This window comes from Hemiscyllium ocellatum, chromosome 24, assembly GCF_020745735.1.
Source record: "Hemiscyllium ocellatum isolate sHemOce1 chromosome 24, sHemOce1.pat.X.cur, whole genome shotgun sequence".
Lineage (NCBI taxonomy): Eukaryota > Metazoa > Chordata > Chondrichthyes > Orectolobiformes > Hemiscylliidae > Hemiscyllium > Hemiscyllium ocellatum.
The window spans coordinates 26,513,710-26,531,159 of NC_083424.1; the positions used below are offsets into that span (position 1 = coordinate 26,513,710).

At 39.1% G+C, this 17,450-nt stretch overlaps 1 protein-coding gene across 1 annotated transcript in view; it reads left to right on the forward strand.

The window, feature by feature from the left end:
* Nucleotides 1–17,450, forward strand: part of tbc1d10ab (TBC1 domain family, member 10Ab) — a 69,627-nt gene that overhangs the window by 35,320 nt on the left and 16,857 nt on the right. Inside the window, exons 3-6 of the mRNA XM_060843603.1 lie at nucleotides 2,048–2,155; nucleotides 3,818–3,924; nucleotides 4,927–5,041; nucleotides 16,144–16,209. Coding sequence (XP_060699586.1) covers nucleotides 2,048–2,155; nucleotides 3,818–3,924; nucleotides 4,927–5,041; nucleotides 16,144–16,209 — 396 coding nt within the window. The remainder of the gene's footprint in view (nucleotides 1–2,047; nucleotides 2,156–3,817; nucleotides 3,925–4,926; nucleotides 5,042–16,143; nucleotides 16,210–17,450) is intronic.

The following is a 17,450-nucleotide window of genomic DNA, read 5'->3' on the forward strand; positions in this document are numbered from 1 at the left end:
AGACATTTGGTACGCTTGTCTTCATTGGTTAATGCATTGAGTATAGGAGTTGCGTCTCTACAAGACATTGGTGAGGCCACTTTGAGAACACTGCATACGGTTCTGGTCGCCCTTTTATAGGAAGGTGCAGAAAACATTTGCAAGGATGTTGCTGGGACTGGAGGTTTGAGCTATATGAAGAGGCTGAATTGGCTGGAGTGTTGAAGGCTGAGGGATGACATCGTAGAGGTTCATAAAATCATGAGAGGCATGCAGACGGCCAAGGTCTTCTAGGGTGGGGAAATCCAAAGATAGAGGCTAAAGGTTTAAGGTGAGAAGGGAAAGATGTAAAAAGGACCTGAGGGGTAACTTTTTCGTACAGGTGACGTGCGTATGAAACGAGCTACCCGACGAAGTGGTGGAGGTGGGTATAATAACAAATTTTAAAAGGCATCTCGGATGTAAGAATAGGAAGGGTGGAGAGGAATAGGATCGAAATTCTGGCAAATAGGACTAGGTCAGATTGAGGATGCTTGGTCAGCACGGATGAGTTGGACCGAAGGCTCTGTTGTATAACTGACTGTTATTGTGCACCTTCAGAGCAAGTGGTCCTGAACCTGGGTCCCCTGAATCAGAGGTAGGGACACTCCTATTACACCACAAGGCCTTTTTGGTCTCCCGAAAAAGTACTAACCAGGCCTGAGTCTGTTGGCTTGCAAGATCAGATGGATGGGTTTTCTGATCATTATGACTGTAGGCTTCATCAGACTCCATATTCTTAATTATGGTGAAAAACAGCTGAGTGAGTCTATTCCTTAGTTGCATCCTCAAATTATGTTTCAGTGGACCCTTGCTAGTTCCTGGATGTTACTATATTGGAACAGTTACTGTTTAGTTAAATAACTTATTATTCTGTGAAGTTTTCCAATAGAGTTAAGTTATTCCAATTTCTTTTTTTGTTATCTTTTAACAATAGTGTATGAATGTGTTTTGCTTCAAGGCTAGTAGTTTTACCAATCTAATCTAAATGCACCAAGTGGCACTTGCTTTTAAAATAAGCCAAAGTTAGGGTCGTCTAAAAAATTTTTGAGGGGGGTTGATGACCATTGTCACATTTTGCTGAGGGCTGAATGGGGAGTTTAGAGCTGCCTTTAGACAAGGTGGGAATGGTTTTGTTCTCTGCTGCTTAATGGGTTGGGAAGGTTAGTAGGAGGAGTGGAGGAGGCTGCAAGAGCCTGCTGAAGTGGTGAAGGAGGTTATAGGAAGAGAGGAGAGAATACGGTTTTAAACCTGTCAACAAGAGAATTTTCCGAAACTGGGGTTGTTGGATGGGTAAGGTATACCGTGGCAGGATAATATCTGTGGAAATGCTGCAGGTTAAGTTACACTTGGTCTCTGCTCCTTTCCTTATTGTTGCTGAATTCTACTAGAAGAAATGAGGCACTTCTATGGAAGAGTCATCAAAAGAGACAAAATGAACTGAGAGATGTCCAACTGAAACTCAAACTAATTACCCTTGTCACTATGTGCCTATGCGATGTAGTTGTTTGGAGGGCATGATTCATGCATTCTAATGTGGAAGATGTAATTCTGGTAGAAATAGGATTCAATTATTTCAATTGCCAGATGATAAATAATATAACTTTTTAAATCATTTCTATTCATGTCATGTTACTTGTCAATGACTCATCATGATGATTCAAGAACTGGAAGGAAACAACAGCACCCAATACCTCTGTCTGCTCACTGACTCTAACCTGCCATTCTAAGTAGGTAATTGAAAAGAATTTCAAATGTCAGTGGATGAGTTGTACAAAAAACAATTACTTGTGCAGCTTAAGCTAGTAGGGGAACCAGACTTCAAATCAAATTATTAGAAATTTAACTTGAAACTAAATTTTAAGCCTTAAGCTTTTGAAATTAAAGTCATCAAGGCAGTAATCAAAGTTGTCCTTATGCCATTGTGGAGTTAATCTGAATTAAGATATTCAGGTGACATTTTAAAAAATGTTTAAGACTGTTGAAGAAAATTTAAGTTATGTTAGCATTTCTTGTTCTTCTCACATAGGTAAAACTCCGCTGTCAGAAAGGAATTCCACCTTCACTCAGAGGCCGAGCTTGGCAGTATTTGTCAGGAAGTAAAGTAAAAATGGAACAGAATCATGGGAAGTTTGATGTGAGTATAAACCAAAGCGCATATACTATGCTATTACTAAAATATTAACATCAGGAAGTTTTAATGGATTACACCACGGATTCGTTCGCAGTATTTTCTCTCCAATGCTTTCCCCTTGATGCACTTGAAGTCTTTTGCTTGAGTAAGCTTTCAAAGGTGCCTCATCCTCCCACCTAGCCTGACTGACTAGCTGTAAACTGCCTACCAAATGAAGCAGTTGATGTGTATATTCTTCTAGGAGTCGGTCACTTCTGAATGGGAGGTCTCTTTTTCCTTCCTTAAACCAATTTATTGGCTGCATCATTTGTCAACAAAGGAATACTGCGCTATACAGGATTAAGGAGCTGCTATACTTTGGTGCTGGGAGGACAGAATATGGTGGATCCTGCTACAATAAACATGATCAAGATTTAAATTTAACAGTTGGCTTATCAACAAACCAAGATGTAGTAAATAGGGTTATAACTGCCTGGTTAAAATACTCCAGGTTTTGCATGTCTTATTAGCAGTGACCTCAAGTTTGTAGGATGTGTTTAGGTTGATAAACTTTGTATCCCACTTGAACAACATTGTCACATGGTAGGCCACAGAATAACAAGAATTATTGAAGGTGTGATGAATCATTTGGAGACTCATTAGCTGGTATCCGTTTGTGAAACAGGCACGTATCAAAAGACACAACAGGATAGTTGTAAAGCCAGGGTAAACCTGACTGTTACAACTTTGGCAGCCAAGTTTACTCTAGGCTGAGCTGAGCTTCTGATCCCATTATCAAACCATACTCCCTATTATTTAAAAACAGAAATAACTGGATGCTGGAAATCAGAAACAAAAATAGGAATTGCTGTAAAAGCTCAGTTAACGTTTCAGGTCCAGTGACCCTTCAGTCCTGAGGAAGGATCCTTGGACCCAAAACATTAACTCTGATTTCTCTCAAGAGATGCTACCAGATCTGCTGAGCTTTTCCAGCAGTTTCTACTTTTGTTCCTTTATCATTACTTTCTTAACATGCCCATGTCCCCTCGTTGCCTTGGCTAATCCGTTGAAACTTTAATCCATACCCTTATTTCATTCCACTAATTTGACAATTTGTCTTTAGAATTCTTCTTTTCAAATCCTTCCAAGGTCTTTGTAATCTTCTTTAGTCTCTCAACCCTCTGAAATATTTGTACTTTTCTAATTCTAGCCTATTGAGCATTCCTGATTTTAATTCCTTGATCATTGGTGGTTGAGCCTTCCATTGCCCAAAACTGTAGCATTCTCTTCTTACACCTCATTAGGTCTCTTTCTTCCTTTAATGCACTCCTTAAAATCAGCTGCTTTGACAAAGCATTTGGTCATTTTGACTTAATAGTTCTAAATGTGGCTCAGTATCATACTTTGTTTTATAATGATCCTGGGATTTGCTGTGGGATGGTCCTTTATGTTAAAGGCACTGCATAACCTCTTGTATTGTCTTATCCCATTTGGAGCAAAAGAACAGTAAAATTGCCTAGATCTTGCATTGCTCTTTTAAGTAGTCTGTTTAAAAGCAGTTTCTACAATTCTAAATAATTTGTCTGTAAAATATGATATTAAATAGTGATTGCAATGAGAACCTGACAACGCTTTTCTGTATCAAAATAAATATTAAAATTTGGCTATAATGGTTGCTTTCCTTAGGAAATGGATCGGTCACCTGGAGATCCAACATGGCTTGATGTAATAGAAAGAGATCTGCATCGTCAGTTTCCTTTTCATGAGATGTTTATTGCAAGAGGAGGCCATGGGTAAACTTATACTTCATGTATTTAATCTTTGTCCACCCTCAAAGATCTGTGCTCTTTTGGTTCTGGCCTTAGAACAGAAAGTTTTAGAACAACTTAGTTAACTGTTTCCTGTATGGTACTCTAAATCCAATCATCAGGAATGATGATTCGTGTAAAACAATTCGCTGGAGTGAAGGGAGGCAACTCTTTATCAAGCTGCAACAAGTAGCAAGGTTAATTCTTGAAAAGGGATTCCAATAAAGTAGAAGGGACTATTTCTGGTGTTTTTGTGCCTTATTCCTTAAGGATTATTGTGCTTGCACCCATTTAATTACATTTCTGAATGCTTTTGTAATTATCTTTGACATTGTGTTTCTTTTGATGCTTCTGAATCAACTTATTTTTTCTTCAATTAACTGGCTGTGGATTCAAACTACATTCTGAAATTTGACTGGAGAATCCCAGCATACTTCACTGCAGGACCAAGAAAGAGGAAAAATTCTTCTATTTATACTGTCTTTCAGCATCTTGATATCCTATTAATACATCTTGCATACATATTTCAAAGTTCAGTAACTCCTCAAACTAGTTATTTCACCAAAATTTGAGGCATTTATTGGTATTTCTTGTTCATTAAAATCGGGTAGAATTTCTGTTTTTTTTTTAAGTTTAAAGTTCATTTGTCTGAATGATTTTATTCAACTTTATTTAAAATTGTAGATTGATTGTAATGCTTAATTTTAGTGGAAACTGTAATTTAGGAATTTTTATGAATTCAGGTAATGTTTATAAATTGAAATCTGCCAAGTTAAATGCAGCTTGAAAAGTTGAGAGGCATTCACTTTTTAATGTTGACTTTTTTTCTCCTGAAAACATGGACATTGAATCTATGGAACTTTATCCTGAAGAAGAGGAGAATGCCATGCTCGTAACCAAAACTAGATCTGAATGTCAAAGTAATGTTTTTGCCTAGTTTATTTTTTTTGTCGTCTCAAAATAAGGTTTTTTTTTGGTTTATCTTAGGCAACAAGACCTCTATAGAGTTTTAAAAGCATACACAATTTACAGGCCAGAGGAAGGGTACTGTCAGGCACAGGCTCCCATCGCTGCTGTCCTTTTGATGCACATGCCTGCTGAGGTAACTAAGTTGCGTATTTTCTCCCATTGTTGAAAACCAATTTGGAAAATCTGTTCAGAGAAAATTATGTTCTGAGTGTTTAAAAATGCGTGCAAATAGGGAAGGTCTGTAGTAACATGTGAAATATGTTGTAAACCACTTCCTTACAAGGGAGGAAGGGAAAATCAGAAGTAGAGTTGCTTGCACAGAAGCATCAATCTCTAAATGTGTGACCTAGTTGACTGGTGCCATAATATGCCTTTGGGGAGAGAAGTAAATTTTAAAAAATTGAGGATGAAGGTTTTTTTTAAAAAGATGATCTTGGGTTCCCTTTCTTTCCTCAAGTTAGCAGTTCATTCTTCTATAAAATTAGATAGATGGCAGCTTCCTGTTAAACCGCCACTAACTTCTTTGGATAGAAGCTGTATTTAGTGCTGGTATTACATACTGTCTGTTGTAAATTTAGGTTACACTTCATTAGGTTGGCTCACATGTAACACTCCATTTAATAAATTGCAGTTTATTAATTTTGCATATGAGTTAAATTAACTAGTTCAAAACCACTATTTTATATCAAAACAAATTAAACTTAATTCACCTGTAAAATTTATCCAACAACAGTCATACTGGAGCAATTAATGTTAAGATATTTTTGGACTATTACTTCATGAGCCATTTTTGCCTATCTTGATTGACTGCTTTAGGGTCAAAATTCTCATGGTTCTGTTAAATCTTCAAAAGTAGTATTTTCATAACATGGTTGAAACTTTGTGTATAAAATTTTCTTTATTTTTCATAAACTTTTTTGTCTACCTTGGTGGTTTGACTTCATGCAAAAAAGTAACTTGGACCGGCAGTTGAGCTGAAAAATGTGTTGCTGGAAAAGCGCAGCAGGTCAGGCAGCATCCAAGGAGCAGGAGAATCGACGTTTCGGGCATGAAGACGTCGATTCTCCTGCTCCTTGGATGCTGCCTGACCTGCTGAGCTTTTCCAGCAACACTTTTTCAGCTCTGATCTTCAGCATCTGCAGTCCTCACTTTCTCCTGCAGTTGAGCTTTCTATTCTACTAGCGATGGCCCCTCTTTGTCCATATGCATTATTGCTTGGCATGCATCTTAAGGGCAGAAGAACAAGGAACAGGCATAGACCATTTGGTCCTTTGAACTTGTTTCACCACTCAATACGATCAGGGCCATCTTTTCGTAGACTCAGCTCCACTTAACCGCATTTTCACCATATCCCTTAATTCCTTTATTTTTCAAACAAGTATCTACCTTAGCTTTAAAAGCGATTACTGAAGTTTCATCAACTACTTCCCTGGGAAAGGAAGTACATAGATTAGCAACCCTCTGGGTGAAGAAGTTCCTTCTCAGTTCAATTCTAAACCTGCTTCCTCTAATCTTGAGGCCGTTCCCTCATGTCCTTGTCTCACCCACCAGTGGAAACATCTTATCTATTTCTATTTTATCTATTCCCTTCATAATTGTTTCTATAAGATCCCCCCACCTCATTCTTCTGAATTCCAAAGAATATAATCCAAATCTACTCAGCCTCTCCTCATAAGCCACCCCCCTCAACTCCAGAATCAACTTAGTGAACCTTCTCTGCACCCCCTCCTGTGCCAGTACATCCTTAAGTAAGGAGACCAAATCTGCACACACTACTCCAGTGTGGCCTCACCAGCACCTTGTACAGCTGTAACATTACCCCTCTGTTTTTAAAAGCAACCCCTATGTGAATTACAGTGACAACTATTGCTAATGTGTGTCTCTTTTATAGGGTGACATGAGAAAGTTCAATTTTAAAAGACATTAGGACAACTGTGTGTTTATAAACAGTGGTTAGACTATATGTGGAATACTGTGTTTAGTTCTAGACATCTTCAGAATGTTATATTGGCTAGACAATATGTGTACATATTTGTTAACATTTCTGAATAGATTAATATGTGAGGAAGGATTACATAAATAAGGTTTGTAAGAAGAGTATGTTTTTGTGATATATAATGGAACTGGTGGGGTAAATGGATGAGAGTTATTTCTGCTCATGGATAGTCTGAATTGTCTAGCAGGCAGGCCTTTCTGGAAACCCACATCACAAACTAGAGACAGATAAATTGAATTATATTTACTGTCCTTTTTGTATAACACACATCTTTTTAAAATTTCATTTACTTCCTTTTAGGAAAAAAATGTGATGTGTTTCCGCAAACCCTGTTGTGAGGTCTAACTTAAGTTACTTATGATATATTCATTAGGGTTAAAACGAAGTAAATGTTTTTTTTAACTGCATTCAAAACCCTGGTGAGTCATTTGTAAACTGCATTCAGACACATGCATCCAGGAAAGCAAAGGACAAAATAATAGAATCCTTAATGTGAAAGCAGGCCATTCGGCCCATCAAATCCAATCATGCCTCCAAAGAGTATCCCACCCAGACCCATCCCCTTTCCTTATCCCTGTAACCCTGCATTTACTGTGGCTAATCCACTGAGCCTGCACATCTTCGGATTGTGGGTGGAAACAGGGACCACCTGGAGGAAAGCCACAGAGAGACAGGGAGAATGTGCGAGCTCCACACAGTCGCTCAAAGGTATAATCGAATGCTGGTCCCTGGCACTGTGAGGCAGAACTGCTAACCACTGACCTGCCGTGCCATCCTAAGTTACAAATTAAAATCAAAAATATTAGAATTAGTTCATGTATGTTAGAGTCTAGTGTATCAATGGTCAGTTGAGGTTCTTTCAGTTGGCTGTTCCTAGAAGTCACATTTGTAGGAACTTGGATGCAGTCAAATTGTTGATGGTGTGGTAGTTGTCACCTTTTGAATTCCTTAATTATGTGGCAAATTTAGTTTTTTCAGGAACAGAAGAGTCATTGAAATCGGAAGTCAGTATTTAGCTTAAGCATGGAGTTGCTTACCTTGTCAATTTTATTAACACCTGAAGAGCAAGTCGAACACTGAAGAATTGAAGGTGATTTCAAACAAGTTAGTTTGTCATGTGATGGGTCTTTGGGTTTGGCCACACTCTAATGAGACCTGTTGTGTTTTGGACAGATAACTGTGGAGTTATTAGCACCAAGTCAAACAAATAATGAGTTCATTGGATTTTGGGTTTTGGCAGAGGGAAACATCCTTTCTACTATCCTTTGTATTGGCCTGGCTGCAATGTTCATACAAAGAAAAGTGTTACATTCCAGGAGGGCATTGTAATCTTTCATCTTCTGATAATGCCTGGCCAGAATTTTTACAGACAGTTTGGTTGATTGACATCATGTGATCACGTCATCCATGTTGTCAGTGCAATAAAGGGACTTTTTTTTTGTAGATATTTTTATTGAAATTTAACATTTTTGCAAATTTACAAAAATAAACAAAACTCTCAAATACAAACATTGATGTACAATTAAATCATATATACAATAGTCATAATTTAACAAAGAAAAGAGAAAGAAAGAAAAAAAAAATGAAAAAAGAAAAAAAAACTCAACTTTCTACTAATCTAACCTATAACTAACCAGAGTGTATACCTAAGTCTCTTACATGCTCGGAATGTATAAACATCAAATATAATAAAACCCGTATTCACGCAGGATTCCTCTCCCAAGGGGCCCCGGAGCAGCCCGGTCTGAAATCTTCACTAAATAAAAGCCCTTGTTAGGATAGCCGAAATATCTGCATTTATATAATTCAAAAAGGGCTGCCATATTTTATAAAATAATTCAGTCTTTCGGTGCACCATATTTGTGAGGAAGTCAAGGGGGATATATTCCATAATTAATCTGTGCCAATTTGAAAGTCCAGGGGGACCCTCAGCCACCCAGTTCACCAAAATATTTTTCCTTGCACAGAAAGAGAGAATAGAAAATAGTCTCTTCCTGTGCGTATCCAGAAATGAGAGGTTCGAAAAGCCCAAAAGGAGAGATACAGGGTCCACCCTAATTTCCGTTCCTAAAATTTCTGTCAGGGTATTTGCCACTTTAGTCCAGTATCTGCGGATTTTCTGACAAGTCCACAGACAATGTGCAAGAGTACCCACCTCTATTTTGCATTTAGGACACATTGGAGATGCTCCTGCCTTAAATTTTGCCAGTCGAGCCGGAGCTATATGGGCCCTATGAAGTATCTTTAGTTGGATAGCCTGAGTTCTGTTACAGATAGCAATTCTTCTAGCATTTTCCCAAATGTCATTCCACATATCCTCGGAGATTTCTAGCCCCAAGTCCTGCTCCCATGTTTTAAGCAGGTCATCCATGTCTCCTGAGACTCCATCATGTAGCAAATGGTATATAGTACTAACGGAGGATGCCCCCGCTGGTCGTAAGACATTACGTTCTCTGTCTGATTTATAAAGACTATCTATTAATGTAGTCTTCCTCTGTATATAATCTCGAACTTGGAAGTATCGAAAGAGATCCCCATTAGGTATTCCGAATTTCAGACGCAGCTGCTCAAAGGACATCAGGATCCCATCTTTAAATAGGTCCCCTAAGCATGAGATGCCCCTGGATCTCCAGAGTTTAAAGGTGGCATCTGTAATCCCTGGTTGGAATCCCCATGCGCCTACTATTGGTGCATGGGGGGATGTTTTATGTGAGTTACCCTCATTTTGCCGCATTATATTCCAGGCCTTAATTGTATTTAATATTATGGGATTTTTACAGTGGTCTGTAATGATTTTCCTCTTATCTGAAAATAAAAGGTTAATAAGTGGGTATTTTACTTGGGAGGCTTCGATATCCAGCCAAATTGATTGTGGATCAGATGAAACCCAATCAGCTATGTAACTTAGTAGGGAGCTTAACTGATATTTCCTAAAGTCTGGGAAGTCCAGTCCTCCCCTTGCCTGTGGAAGCTGTAGCTTCTTCAGCTTAATAAGGGGCCGTCTATGGTTCCAAATAAAGGAACCCAACCAGCCATATAATTTACGTAGGGCTAGCCTTGGCAGCATCAGCGGGAGCATTCTCATAGGATATAAGAGACGGGGCAGAACATTCATTTTAATTAATGCTATTCTCCCTAGCCAGGAAGTCGGAAGGTCTCTCCAACGCTGGAGGTCCTGCCTTATCCTTTCCATTAATTGTACAAAATTAGCCCTATACAGCTGATCAAATACTAGCGTGATAAAAATACCTAAATATAAGAAGCCCTCCAGGGACCAACGGAAGGGAAAAGGGGATCCGTCCATTAAGTGGGGTATCATAGCCAGACCACCCATTGGCATGGCTTCCGATTTTGAAAAATTAATTTTATAGCCTGAGAATGCACTAAATGTATTAATAACTTGAATTAGACGAGGCACTGACATTAAAGGATTACTGAGGAATAAGAGGGTAATTTTGTGTTTACCTGTACCAATCCTCGGGGCCGTTATATTAGGATCAGTCCGGATGGCTTCTGCTAATGGTTCGATTATCAGTGTAAACAACAATGGTGAGAGAGGACATCCTTGACGGCAGCCCCTACCCACACTGAAGCCATCCGATCTTAACCCATTAGTAATAACAGCTGCTTTGGGGTCATTATACAATGTTGAAACCCATTTGGTAAACACCTGTCCAACGCCAAACCTTTCCAATGTGTAAAATAAATATGACCATTCAACCCTGTCAAATGCCTTTTCCGCATCCAATGAAATTACTACTCCTGGTATCTTTCCCTGATGACAGGCTTGGATCATATTCAAGACCCTTCTGATATTATTGGATGATCTGCGGCCCTTAATAAATCCCGTCTGGTCCTCCTTTATAATATATGGCAGTACCCTTTCTAGTCTTAGTGCTAACATTTTTGAGAGAATTTTAAAGTCTACATTTAGTAAGGATATTGGTCTGTAAGATGCACAATCTTCTGGGTCTTTTCCTTTTTTGAGGATAAGAGAAATATTTGCTTCTTTCAGCGTGGGTGGGAGACAGACCTGACTATGCGCAAAATTATACATATCCATAAGTGGGTCAACCAATATTCCTGTAAATTCTTTATAGAATTCAGCTTGAAAACCATCCGGGCCCGGTGCTTTTCCGCTCTGAAGTTGCCTAATTGCCTCAAGTATTTCTTGGACTGTTAAAGGGGTATTTAGGGCCGACACCTGTTCCGGAGTCAGGTCCGGGAAGGTCAAATTTTTAAAAAATGACTGCATCCTCCTAATCCTATCTTCACAATCCTGCGATCTATATAGTTCAGAATAAAATTCTTTAAAGGTCGCATTGATCTTTTTATGATCATGAGTCAGGGTACCTGTACTTTCCTTGATGGTCGGAATAGTTTGAGGGGCTTTCTTTTTCTTTGCAAGAAAAGCTAAGTATCTACCCGGTTTGTCGCCATATTCATATAATCTTTGTTTCGCAAATAATATTTCCCTTTTAGCCGTTTGAGTAAGCGCGGTGTTTAAAGCTGTCCTAAGAGCTGTAATCCTCTGCAATTTTGTGATAGAAGGTCTATCAGCGTATGCTGTTTCGGCTGCTTTTAGGCGAGCTTCGAGCAGACGCTGTTGCTCTCCCTTCATTTTCCTCTGGGTCGCTGAATAGGAGATGATCAAACCTTGTGCATAAGCTTTGATGGTCTCCCACATCATTGACGGATTGCTAGCCATACCAGTATTAATTTCTAAAAAAGTTTTAAGTTCTTGGGAGAAGTACTTTAAAAATTTGCTATCTTTTATCAGGAAGGGGTCCATACGCCAATGCCGAGCGGATGTCCCATTGTTCTTTACCTTAGTTTCCATATATACAGCGGCATGGTCAGAGATTGCTATAGTACCTATTTTACAGGTTGCTATAGAATTTAGAAAAATCGATGGGGCAAAAAAATATCAATTCTTGTGTGACATTTATGTGGATTAGAGTAGAAAGAAAAATCTCTACCCTGTGGATGGAGACATCTCCATACATCTACCAATCCTAATTCTTTATTCAGGTCCGCCAGTAGTCTAGATCTGGGAGATACTCCAGCGGCACTCTTGGGAATCCTGTCTATTTCCGGATCCATAATACAATTAAAGTCTCCCCCTATAATTGTATGACGGGCACCAAAGGCCATCAGTTTTGAAAAAGCTTCCGTTATGAATTTAAAGGGGTGTGCCGGGGGGCAGTACACATTTAAGATCCCATATTCCTCTCCATTTATGAGGGCTTTAATCAAAATATATCGTCCAGATTCGTCTTTTATCTGATTTAGAATTTTCAAAGGGAAGTTCTTCCGGACAAGGATAACGACTCCCCTGCTTTTTGAATTAAAAGAGGAAAAAAAGGCCTGATCAAATCCACCCTGTCGTAATTTTAAGTGTTCTTTATCCGACAGGTGTGTCTCCTGTAGGAGAGCTATATCAACTCTCTCCTCCTTAAGATTTGATAATATTTTCTTCCTTTTAACTGGCGAATTACTCCCCCTGACATTCCAGGTGCACCACTTAACCGACTGTTCAGCCATAATCGTCTGGACAGATCCGAGACCCCTCGGGAGGGGAAACCCTATCTACAACATCCCGAGCATGGAGCATACAAGATTTACAAAAGTAAAGACTCTCTGATACACTCAAAACAATATAACAAAAAACTCTTTCTAAGTATAAAAGATATAAAACATTCCGAATTGGAGATTTTCTCCCTTGTTCCCAGAGAGCGTCACTTCCTCTCCCACAGTCCATCTTACCCTCTTCCAACCAGTGCCCCACCCTTGACCCAGGTGTTCCTCAATAAAATGAGGAGAATTCAAATATAATATAAAGCTAGAGTTAACAGTGAACACCCCACCCCCACCCACACCCACATCTAAATATATTTGGGAATATTAATACCATATATAAGATTACAATCTCAACATGTAATACTTAAATATAATACCACAAAATAACAGGGGAAAGAAAAACAACCCCGCTCCTAAAAACAGAAGTAAAATAGAATAAGGTAACCACCTCTCCCCATCAACATTAACCAAACGCCCCAACATATATATATACATACACACACAGGGGGAAAGATAGGAAAAGATGAAGGGATGTTAACCAAAATAATGGGAAAGGCAGACCAACGTCCACAATCTCTTACAGTTTATTTAAGAGAGTCCAAGAATTCCTTAGCCTTCTCCGGTGATCCGAAGTTATATATGGATCCTTCGTGGCTAAGGCGTAGCGTCGCTGGATATCGTAAGGAGTACTGGATATTTAAGTCCCTTAAACGCTTCTTCGCCTCATCGAATGCCTTCCTCTTTCGGACCAAAGCTGGGGAGAAGTCCTGGAACAGCATGATCCTGGATCCTTTGTGGGTCATAGCTTGGGGATCTTTTCCCAGATTTCTTGAGGTTTCCAGGAGCATCTGCCTCTCCCTATAGCTCTGCAGCTGGAACAGGACCGGGCGTGGGCGCTGGGTTGATCCGGGCCCACGTACTGTGACCCGGTAGGCCCATTCTACCCTTACCTGGCCTGATCCAGCAGGCAGATTTAAAAGTTGTGGCAGCCAATGCTCTAAGAATGCTGTGAGCTTGCCTCCCTCTTCCTGCTCGGGCAGGCCCAACAACCGAATATTTTTCCTACGACATCGATTTTCGAGGTCATCAATGTGGTTTTCTAGGTTCTGGACTCGATTCTCAAGAAAACGGATGTGGTCGGCTGCCGATTTTATCGCAGTCTCTGAGGCTGCGGCCTTCGACTCCACTTCTCTGACTCGGCACTCCAATTCCTGAATGTCTCTGCCCTGCTTCTGCAGCTCGGCTGATAGTGATTCTCTGCTCTGCCGAGACTCATCGATAAAAGCATCAATCTTCGCCTCCCACCTGGCAAACATCTCCTCAAAGCTCATCTTCATTGGTAAATCTCCTGAAGTAGCTGAAGACACCTTTGTTGCAGCTGAAGAGGGAGAGGGTGGGGGAGGGGTCCCTGCTTTCTTAGAGCCGCCTGTTCCCTTCCCTTTACTCATTTTCCAGCTAGTATTAGACTATTTAAATGTACTAATAGGTAACTATTTAAGGTTAACAACTATTATAAATGGTTTAGTGAGTGTGGTGGGGGTGGATAGCCCACTTTTCCCAAGTTTTGGGTAGAGCACTGTGGACTCAGTCTTGCTGGGTCACTGCCATCTTGGATCCCCCAAAGGGACTATTTTTAAGTACATTCAAGCAAGTGAGTACAATTTTAAACAAAACAACTTAAGATCTCACTCTTTCTGTCATCCTGGCATTAGAGGATAGGAGCTGCAAATGTGTTGCTGGTCAAAGCACAGCAGGCCAGGCAGCATCTCAGGAATAGAGAATTCGACGTTTCGAGCATAAGCCCTTCATCCTGATGAAGGGCTTATGCTCAAAACGTCGAATTCTCTATTCCTGAGATGCTGCCTGGCCTGCTGTGCTTTGACCAGCAACACATTTGCAGCTGTGATCTCCAGCATCTGCAGACCTCATGTTTTACTTAGAGGATAGGAATTTGATATTCTTGGTGAAAGTAAGAAATAAACAAATGGAGGAAAAACTACTGTGTAGACCCATTAACAGCAGCTATACTGTCGGACAGAATAAATCAGTGCATGAAGAAAAGGCAGTATGTTAATCATGGGTGACCTTTATCTTTGTGTAGAATGGGGAAAATCAATTTGGCAAGGTAGCCATATGGATGAGTTCATAGTGTTTGGAAAAGCTTTGTTCTGTGGATCCAACCAGGCATCGGGTAAATTTTGGATATGCTAATGTGTAAAGAAGCAGCTCTAACAAATGATCTGAATAAAAGATTCCCTAGAAACCAGTGACTAAAGCATGGAAGAATTTAGCATTCAGTTTGAGTGAGAAACTTGGGTCTTAAATGATTGCTAAACTTAACTGAGAGTAATTATAAAGGAATGAGGGCAGAGTTGGCTGGAGTAAACAAAGAAAGAAAAAATGCTAAAGTACATTTTATTTAGAAAGTTCATGAGTTACAGTAAATAAATTCCAAAAAGAGAATAAATAGACTATGGCTAATGTAACAAGTTATGGATAGCATCAAATTGAAAGAAATAAAATGTGGCAAATATTAGTGCTAAGCCAGAGGATTGGGAAAGTTTTAAAATCCAAGATGACCAAGCAAAAGGAACAAAATAAATTGAGGGTAATTGAGAGCAAATAATATCAAAATAGACTGCAAAAGCTTCCTTTCTTATATAAAGAGAAAGAGGACAAAGTAAACATGGGCCCTTTAATGAAAGATACACCACCATTGGATGCAGTTAGGAGAATATTTGCTTGGTTGACCTGGGATATGGTGGCATATTCTTGAGAGGTTGACTGGATTGGACCTGTACTTAACGGAATTGAGAAGAATAAGAGGTGACTTTATTGAGATATCAGATTCTTGGGATGTTTGATTAGGTATATGTGGAGAGGTTGTTTCTCGTTGTGAATAGCATCCAAAATGAGAGGGCATAAATGAGCAATTTCCATCCCTCCCTCCAAAATCTGAGACTAAGAATTTTTTTTTTGAGGGTAGCGAGTCTGTGAAAATGTTTATCACAGAGCTGCAGAGGTTGGGTTATTACATTTATTCAAGATGGAGACTGATTTTTAATCAGTGGGGGAATCCAGGATTATGTGGATAAGGCAGGAAAGTGAACTTGAGGGTTATCAAATCGCCCATGATCTCATTGAATGGTGGAACAGATTCTGACTAAATGACTGCTCTTCTTGTTTTATGGTCTTCTACTCATAGCTGACAAGGCTTGGTGAATGGCTAATTTTAAAACTGATGTCTTTGTTCATTAATTAGTGGTATTATTCAATAAAGGGCAGTGGTGGTTATATAGAGAGAGGTCATCAATTAGCCATGATTTGTTTTGGTTGATTAAACCAACTTAATGTAAATGACCTAATCCTAAATTCTGAAAAGCAGCCATAGAATAATTTACTTATCACCTTTTTATTAACTTATTATAACATTGTCATTTTATGTCTTGGTTCAAATTTGCAAGTTTCTAAACATCTTTTTGCCTGAATCCAAAAGTCTGACCTGGGAAATTATTGTCCGGGAGAGTATTTCACAAGCTGACAAGAAATACCTTAATTTGCTAGATGACAAGTAACCAGCATTGTTCAATGTCTTTTTCTGTAAAACTGCTGATCTTCTTTGTCATGAATACTTCTAATGTTTTTCGTTTGTTTCACAGCAAGCTTTTTGGTGTCTTGTTCAGATTTGTGAAAAATATCTTCCAGGATATTACAGTGCTGGATTGGTGAGTTTAAAAACCTATCAAGAAGATGTTCTAAGCATTAGAAATGGCTAAAGTCAGGACTGTCAACTGTAGTTGCAGCATTTTGAGTTCTTAATGGGAATGTGTGGTAGAATCAAACTGTGGAAACAACAGTGCTTCATCTTTACATGCAATGATCGTGAATAACCTAGACTTATTTCTAGGTTATTCACTCTGTTTGGCTGAATAAGTGTTAATATAGTTGTACAATATTCCTTTTAACGCAGTCTTTTTAGAATATTAAGTGTTAGTCTTTACAGAGACCAATATCTTTGTAAAAACAAAATTTGAACTTGCAGTTAGCTCTAAAGATGGCGATATAAGATATTATATTTTGCACTTCCAATGTAATAAAGGGTCAAAGACTCTAAGTACTAAACATTTGTTTTTGTAGGCAACTTACACTGTTAAACCATAAAATAGATTTTTTTTTAGCACAGACAAAAAGAGTTCAAATACATTTTACTGTGTTACATCAAAATCCAAGGTGACTTAATTCACAAGGTTTACTTCTGTTCTTTTTCTCTCTCAGCCTGGGGAATTTTAATACTGAGAAAGACGATTCTAAGATTTTTTTGTCTTCCCAAAGCATAAGCAAGGTGAATCTTCCAGCCTTGTTGTAATTCCTGATGAATTGGGTGTTTTCAATTAAAGTGCAAGCTGCCAACCCCTGCATGTTGAACTGTTGTCTTGCTGCATATAACTACTCTCCCTGCCTGGGATCCTGGCATAACACATGTGATTGAAACTTTTTAGGGGTATCTTGGCTCCTTTGCTGTAAAAGCCCATCCACATTGCAGTATGAATCTCCTGGGTCTTGTATACCAGTAGAAATGCTGATTAGTTATCCATGAGATCACAAACCTTTTATCTTGGAACTTAATGGGCAGTTTAAAGCATAACTCTAAAGTCTCAGCTGTTTTCTATGATGGAGATTGTCTTTCCACAAGCTAGCATATACATTGTTGGCATAATTTGCAAGGGTAAGTAGCTTGCACCACCTTTCCAGTAAAACAATCTGCCTGTTTCCCCCCCCCCCCACCTCAAAATATCTAGCAATCAAACTATCCAAGTTTGTTGTGATGTGTAGTTCAGAGCAGGCCACACCTCACTCTAGTTTATCTTAAATTGAAGACACCGTTTCAAATCAAGAAAACCGTAAACCTCATGGATGGAACATATTTGGAATTGTAAGGCATTTAGGTGTGGCGCGGTTATATGCT